The sequence below is a fragment of the Rutidosis leptorrhynchoides genome, chromosome 10, assembly GCF_046630445.1.
Source record: "Rutidosis leptorrhynchoides isolate AG116_Rl617_1_P2 chromosome 10, CSIRO_AGI_Rlap_v1, whole genome shotgun sequence".
In the NCBI taxonomy this organism is placed as follows: Eukaryota; Viridiplantae; Streptophyta; class Magnoliopsida; order Asterales; family Asteraceae; genus Rutidosis; species Rutidosis leptorrhynchoides.
In genome coordinates, this window is record NC_092342.1 from 25,919,973 (window position 1) to 25,928,066 (window position 8,094).

Sequence of the window (8,094 nt, forward strand, 5' to 3'; positions counted from 1 at the left end):
GACTCTTGGGCTTATATTGCAGGACATTGTGTTTGGGCTATACGATCCTTACAAAATCATGGAGTGATACACCGGGATGTTAAAAGCTCAAATATTTTGTTGGACGACACTTGGGCTGCTAAAATGCTAAAATTTCGGACTTTGGGCTGTCCAAAATAGGTCCTATAAATCAGCTAGTTAGTTATGTCAACACTATGGTGAAAGGGACATTCAGATATCTAGATCCTAATTATTATCAGACGGGTAAGCTAACCCAAAAGTCTGATGTGTATGCGTTTGGAGTGGTACTATTTGAAGTTTTGTGTGAGAAACGCTGTAGATACAAGTCCAAAACATCATCCTACAATGGCGCAGGTTGTGGCGGCCCTTGAGTGTATCCTAGCTTTACAGTTGAAAGAAGACGATAACTTGCAGCACCGAGGCATGACGATATTTGGGAAAAAGATGTCTACATGTGTATCCAATTGGGAAAACTCAGGTATTATGTTCTTTTCAAGTTGTTTGTCCTTAAATTAATGTGCCTATTTAAACTTTTGATCCTTCAAATTTCAATATATTCACAGTTATCTCTTAATTTAGCTCAAACGCCTAAGGTGAGGTATTATTAGATGCATCTAAGATTTAGCGTTTAATTACATATTATTTGTTGAACTTATAGTTGTAGTTAGAAGTTTAAAATCCTTGGTGCTATACCTTGGTACTGTTCAAGATGAAAACCTACTATTATTTAGGTTTCAGTATGACACTATCAAAGTTGCAACTGGAAATTTCTCTGAAGCTAATAGAATTTTCAATAGGAGATATGGTTCCATGTACATGGTATCCTATACTTCCTTTTACACTAGTTTTTCCCGTGGTTCGCTAATTGCTCCATTTTGGTTTCGCCTTTTAGGGAAGACTACAAAATGGACAAGATATTACAATTGTTTCACCTTTGCATATGCTTATGGATAAAGCACTTATGAATGAAGTATCAATACTTGTAAAGCTTAAACATAAGAACTTGGTTGAGTTAGTTGGATATTCCATTCAAGGAGAAATAGTGCATCTAGTCTATCATTTTGCAACGCATGCAACCCTGAATCGCGTAATACATGGTATGAACTCTTCTTTTTCAACTGTTTCTCGTATAACTCTTATATTTGAGTGGTAGCTTTATATAATAATATATTTAACTTATCAATAAAGGAAAGAACTTTCACTTTTAACTTTCTTATATTACATTCCACAAATTTATAATCTATATCTATATTTGTAGATCCACTGTCAATTCTTTCAGACTGGAATAAAAGATACAAAATTTTGTTAGAAATTGCTAGGGTGCTTGTTTACCTTCACATGCAGGCTCCTGGTCCAATCATACATGGTGACATAAAATCTGGAAACATTGTTTTAGATGAAATTTTTTACCCAAAACTGTCAAACTTTGGGGTAGCCTCGAAAATCGAAGAATCTGATTGCACTTATGTTGATCAGGTTTATGGGACCGGGTAAGTACATAATAGTTCATTTAAGAACTGTCATTGTAGCTCAATCACATATATTAAATTACTTAGAATGTATTTATCTTTCTTTTTATCGAGTAAAAAGAAGGCGTCTCTTACTAGAATTACAATTTTTGCCATACTTATTATGTGCACTTTATTGATCATGTCTTCACAAAGGGAGGGAATGCAAGGTGGATAATACTAGTAATTAAACTGAAAATAGAAATAGATAAATTAAAATTGGTTTCGAGTTGGATGTTATTGTCCGTGTGACTTGTTTTCTTCAGATTGTTATAATATATATTTGTGTGATTGTCGCTAATTATACCTGCAAATGTAACAGGCGATATATGGCACCGGAATTACGTAACAAGCATTGTCTATCAACCAAGGTGGACGTTTATAGCTTTGGTGTATTAGTTTTAGAAACTATATTCGGATATAAAGTACCAGCAAACAACAAGCAGTTGATAGAATACGTAAGTACAGTTACCAGGTACATTGATATGGTAGAGTATTAGAAATATGGTTGTTATGCTTATAATAAGTTTTTATATTTAAAATAGCTAGATTCTTAACATATACAATCAAACCTAATACGGAGTACATTCCAAAAACATAATTCACATGGATCCATATTTATTAATACAGCCTGCAGCATAACCTGACTTTTTCAATCTGTATAATATTTTTAATTATCAGCATCTAAGTACTAACTGAAGAATACATTTAATTATCAGCATATTGATAAATTATTCCAATTCTTTCATTTTTGATTCGTCGAAGTATTGTCTTATTTGTACAAATTCTAGACGTACATAATGGACAAGTGAAAGAAATAAATACTAACAAACAAACATGTTGACTTGTTGCAGGGTTGGAAATATTTGACACAAGAAAGAATTTCAAACCCAATTGATCCCAAAATTGATGTCGATACAAGTTCCATCGAAACATTCATTAAAATTGGTTTGTCGTGTACTGACAGTGATCCTCTGCATAGGCCAACGAAGGAGGAAGTGGTTGACATGTTTCTCGACGAGTCATCTGTTTTACGTTTTCTCCCAAAAAAGGAAGAATGAATCTTAAAGTTGAATAATTATTATCTTAATGAGGATTGTTATTCAAGGAATTTAGAAATTTGCAAGTTTGTGACTCTTCAACATGACATACTTCATGAATATTAAGAGATACTTTTAATTTGTTGCTATTTAAACTATGTCAATTGAAATTAAAATGAATGGTTTTAATCTCTCCTCCATTGACAAAATGAACTTGGCTAGGTTTTAAGTTTTCATTCTTTTGTTTCTATTTGGTGTTGATACATGTATCACCTTGGTTTCAAAAGAATAGGCACATATTCTAACATTAGTTTTTGTAAGCTTAAGAGAGCGGCTTTAGTCATATTAAGACCAAACGATATGATATGATTTAGCTAGGATCACATATTTATGCTATCTTCTGGAAATCAAATATGACATAGTTTCAGGCATGCGATTCGAGGTGGGTTGATTGGGTTATAGGTTACAAAAGGTCATTTACAATTGGTTGGGTCTGGCCAACCAATTCATTTGACCCATTCCCCTTTTAGCTACGAGTACAATTTTTATTTGACCCCTTTGATCCAACAGTGTTCATTAATGGATGCTAACCTTAATCTTTGAATAAAACAACAGTGTGCATAAAAAATAGACTTTAAACAACTTTAAACCCATTTGACCCATTCCCCCTTTTAGCTACAATGTTTATTTGACCCTGTTAGAATTATAGTAGATTTTGATTAGTTAATTGTGATGATTTGTTTTAGTTAGAAGTAATTTAGTGTTTATATTATTGAGGGGATGTTTTTGTAAATTAGTGAATATAGAAAAGATGGATAGAAGACTTGTGTTTGTATAGGAAAGATTGTATTACTTGAGTTTTTGATACATACAAAATGATCCATCACTTGCCTATTTATAGGCTACATAAGTGGGTGATCAATTTTTCTAGCTAACTTCTAGCTATTTTAGATATTTATATTACTCTAGTAACTTCTACCAACTTATAGAGCTAATACATCTTAAATATCTAGTAATAATATCTAATCACTAATTAAATCTAGATATTTCTAGAAAAACTTTACTATTTTAACACTCCTCATTAATGTTTTTCGAGGTTACTCCGAGCATGTTGCGTAGGAACTCGAACTTTGGTCTTGGCAACGCTTTGGTGAAAATATCTGCAATCTGCTCTTCAGTCTTGCAGTATTTTAATTCAATCTCTTTCTTAGCGGTGACTTCTCGTAAGAAGTGATATTTGATATCAATGTGTTTTGTTCTACCATGAAACACAGGATTCTTTGCCATTGCAATTGCAGACTTGTTGTCGCAGAATATTTAAGTAGCTTCGTCTTGTTTTTCGCCCATGTCTTCAAGTATTCTTCTTAGCCATTTAGCTTGATTAGCTGAGTTTGCGGCTGCGACGTACTCAGCTTCGGCTGACGATTGTGCCACAGTTTCTTGTTTCTTTGATTCCCATGAGAAGACACCAGATCCAAGTGTGAATGTGTATCCTGAAGTACTTCGCATGTCATCGACTGATCCGGCCCAATCATTATCTGTGTATCCATGAAGCTTCGCATCTATAGTGGGCTTGTACCATATTCCATAGTCCATGGTACTTTGCAAGTATCTTAATATTCTTTTAGAAGCTCCATAATGTATTTGAGTCGGATTTTGCATGTACCTGGATAGTAGACTGGTTGCGTACATGATGTCTGGTCTTGTTGCTGTCAGATAGAGTAGGCTTCCAATGAGACTTCTGAATCTTGAAGCGTCTGCTTTCTCAGATCCATCTTCTTGCCTCATCTTCTCATTGGCAACTAGTGGCGTGGCTACGGTTTTACAACCGTATAGTTTAAACTTTTTCAGAAGATTTTCTGTATATTTCTTCTGGCATATGAAGATGCCTTCATTTTCTTGACTGATTTCGATGCCAAGAAAATAGCGCATCAATCCAAGGTCGCTCATCTCGAACGTTTTCATCATGTCTTCTTTAAATTCTTGTATCATCCTCTCATTGTTTCCAGTATATATTAGATCATCAACATACAAGGAAATAATGAGAGTGTCCGAGTTACCTTGGGTTTTGATGTAGAGTGTGGGCTCACTTTGACTCCTCCTGAATCCTGAACTTGTGAAGTAGCTGTCAATTCGACTGTACCATGCGTGTGGTGCTTGTTTAAGTCCATATAAGGCTTTCTTCAACTTTAGAACTTGATCTTCCTTTCCTTTCTGGATGAACCCTTGTGGTTGCTCTACGTATATTTCTTCTTTGAGAAATCCATTTAGAAAGGCAGATTTCACATCTAGTTGGTGAATCTTCCACCTTCGTTGAGCTGCTAGTGCCACAAGTGCTCTTATAGTATCCAGTCGTGCTACAGGTGCGAAAGTTTTGGTGTAGTCGACTCCAGGCTGTTGCGAGTAGCCTTTAGCTACTAGCCTTGCTTTATGTTTTTGTATAGAACCATCAGGGTTGAGCTTTGTTTTGTAAACCCACTTAACTCCAATGATTTCTTTATTTTCTGGAGGATCAACTAACTCCCATGTGTTGTTTTTCTCGATCATTCTGATTTCTTCGTTCATAGCAGCCACCCACTTTTCATCTTTGGCTGCAACTTCATAGCTTTCGGGTTCTATAGTTGTGAAGTTGCAAGTCTCATATACCTCTGTTAACTTTTTAACTCTTCCAGGTGTTGACTCTGGACTTGACTCGTCTTGTGCCATAGGTATTGTTGCTGATGGAGAAGTTGGCGTAGTAGGGCTCGTTTCTCCAGTACTTTCATGACTAAGATACTCCGTTTGTAGTGGTTGTTGAGCTGGAGTTTCTATAGTTATCCTCGGCAAATATGTTTGTTTTTCGACTTTATCTTTCTCCCAATTCCAAGAAGCGTCTTCGTCAAACTCCACGTCTCGGCTGATTACAATGTTATTGGTCTTCAAGTTGTAGACTCGATAACCTTTTGATTGTGTGCTATAGCCCAAGAATATTCCTTTTTCTGATTTTTCTTGGAGCTTGTGACGTTTCTCCTTAGGAACGTGGATGTAGCATATAGATCCAAATACTCGTAGATGTTTCGCGGACGGTTTCTTCCCACTCCATGACTCTATTGGAGTCTTGTTTTCTACGGCTTTCGTGGGACATCGATTTAGTATATATACAGCTGTGTATACAGCTTCAGCCCAGAAACTGTTTGGAAGGCCTTTTTCATGTATCATTGTTTTGGCCATTTCCATTACAATTCTATTTTTGCGTTCAGAAACGCCATTTTGCTCAGGAGCGTAACCAACAGTGAGTGGGCGTTCAACACCTTCATCTTCGCAAAATTTATTGAATTGTGTAGAGGTATATTCTTTTCCTCTATCACTCCTTAGTGTTTTCATATAATGGCCACTAGTATTTTCTACGTAATTCTTGAATTTCTTGAATATCATGAAGACTTCTGATTTTTTACGCATGAAATAAACCCACGTTGAAATGTCCCGTTCTTATTGATTAAAAACGTTCCATATTAATTGATTTCGTTGCGAGGTTTTGACCTCTATATGAGACGTTTTTCAAAGACTGCATTCATTTTAAAACAAACCATAACCTTTATTTCATCAATAAAGGTTTAAAAAGCTTTACGTAGATTATCAAATAATGATAATCTAAAATATCCTGTTTACACACGACCATTACATAATGGTCTACAATACAAATATGTTACAACAAAATAAGTTTCTTGAATGCAGTTTTTACACAATATCATACAAGCATGGACTCCAAATCTCGTCCTTATTTAAGTATGCGACAGCGGAAGCTCTTAATAATCACCTGAGAATAAACATGCTTAAAACGTCAACAAAAATGTTGGTGAGTTATAGGTTTAACCTATATATATCAAATCATAATAATAGACCACAAGATTTCATATTTCAATACACATCCCATACATAGAGATAAAAATCATTCATATGGTGAACACCTGGTAACCGACATTAACAAGATGCATATATAAGAATATCCCCATCATTCCGGGACACCCTTCGGATATGATATAAATTTCGAAGTACTAAAGCATCCGGTACTTTGGATGGGGTTTGTTAGGCCCAATAGATCTATCTTTAGGATTCGCGTCAATTAGGGTGTCTGTTCCCTAATTCTTAGATTACCAGACTTAATAAAAAGGGGCATATTCGATTTCGATAATTCAACCATAGAATGTAGTTTCACGTACTTGTGTCTATTTTGTAAATCATTTATAAAACCTGCATGTATTCTCATCCCAAAAATATTAGATTTTAAAAGTGGGACTATAACTCACTTTCACAGATTTTTACTTCGTCGGGAAGTAAGACTTGGCCACTGGTTGATTCACGAACCTATAACAATATATACATATATATCAAAGTATGTTCAAAATATATTTACAACACTTTTAATATATTTTGATGTTTTAAGTTTATTAAGTCAGCTGTCCTCGTTAGTAACCTACAACTAGTTGTCCACAGTTAGATGTACAGAAATAAATCGATAAATATTATCTTGAATCAATCCACGACCCAGTGTATACATATCTCAGTATTGATCACAACTCAAACTATATATATTTTGGAATCAACCTCAACCCTGTATAGCTAACTCCAACATTCACATATAGAGTGTCTATGGTTGTTCTGAAATATATATAGATGTGTCGACATGATAGGTCGAAACATTGTATACGTGTCTATGGTATCTCAAGATTACATAATATACAATACAAGTTGATTAAGTTATGGTTGGAATAGATTTGTTACCAATTTTCACGTAGCTAAAATGAGAAAAATTATCCAATCTTGTTTTACCCGTAACTTCTTCATTTTAAATCTGTTTTGAGTGAATCAAATTGCTATGGTTTCATATTGAACTATATTTTATGAATCTAAACATAAAAAGTATAGGTTTATAGTCGTAAAAATAAGTTACAAGTCATTTTTGTAAAGGTAGTCATTTCAGTCGAAAGAACGACGTCTAGATGACCATTTTAGAAAACATACTTCCACTTTGAGTTTAACCATAATTTTTGGATATAGTTTCATGTTCATAATAAAAATCATTTTCTCAGAATAACAACTTTTAAATCAAAGTTTATCATAGTTTTTAATTAACTAACCCAAAACAGCCCGCGGTGTTACTACGACGGCGTAAATCCGGTTTTACGGTGTTTTTCGTGTTTCCAGGTTTTAAATCATTAAGTTAGCATATCATATAGATATAGAACATGTGTTTAGTTGATTTTAAAATTTAAGTTAGAAGGATTAACTTTTGTTTGCGAACAAGTTTAGAATTAACTAAACTATGTTCTAGTGATTACAAGTTTAAACCTTCGAATAAGATAGCTTTATATGTATGAATCGAATGATGTTATGAACATCATTACTACCTTAAGTTCCTTGGATAAACCTACTGGAAAAGAGAAAAATGGATCTAGCTTCAACGGATCCTTGGATGGCTCGAAGTTCTTGAAGCAGAATCATGACACGAAAACAAGTTCAAGTAAGATCATCACTTGAAATAAGATTGTTATAGTTATAGAAATTGA

General features: G+C 34.4%; 1 protein-coding gene across 1 annotated transcript; it reads left to right on the forward strand.

Moving 5' to 3' along the window:
* Positions 1-332: 332 nt before the first annotated feature.
* On the forward strand, positions 333-2,569 carry LOC139870134 (cysteine-rich receptor-like protein kinase 43). The gene is made up of 5 exons (XM_071857982.1): positions 333-478; positions 898-1,097; positions 1,259-1,490; positions 1,831-1,996; positions 2,363-2,569. The coding sequence occupies exons 1-5, from the start codon at positions 453-455 to the stop codon at positions 2,567-2,569; spliced, it is 831 nt and encodes a 276-aa protein (XP_071714083.1). The 5' UTR covers positions 333-452.
* Positions 2,570-8,094: the final 5,525 nt, after the last annotated feature.

Bases quoted from the DNA above. Each gene is read 5' to 3' on its own strand.
- LOC139870134 (XM_071857982.1), top strand. From the start codon at position 453: ATGTGTATCCAATTGGGAAAACTCAG. The intron at 479-897 runs GTATTATGTTCT...CTTTTAGGGAAG, and splicing joins ATCCAATTGGGAAAACTCAG to ACTACAAAATGGACAAGATA. The intron at 1,997-2,362 runs GTAGAGTATTAG...GACTTGTTGCAG, and splicing joins TTACCAGGTACATTGATATG to GGTTGGAAATATTTGACACA.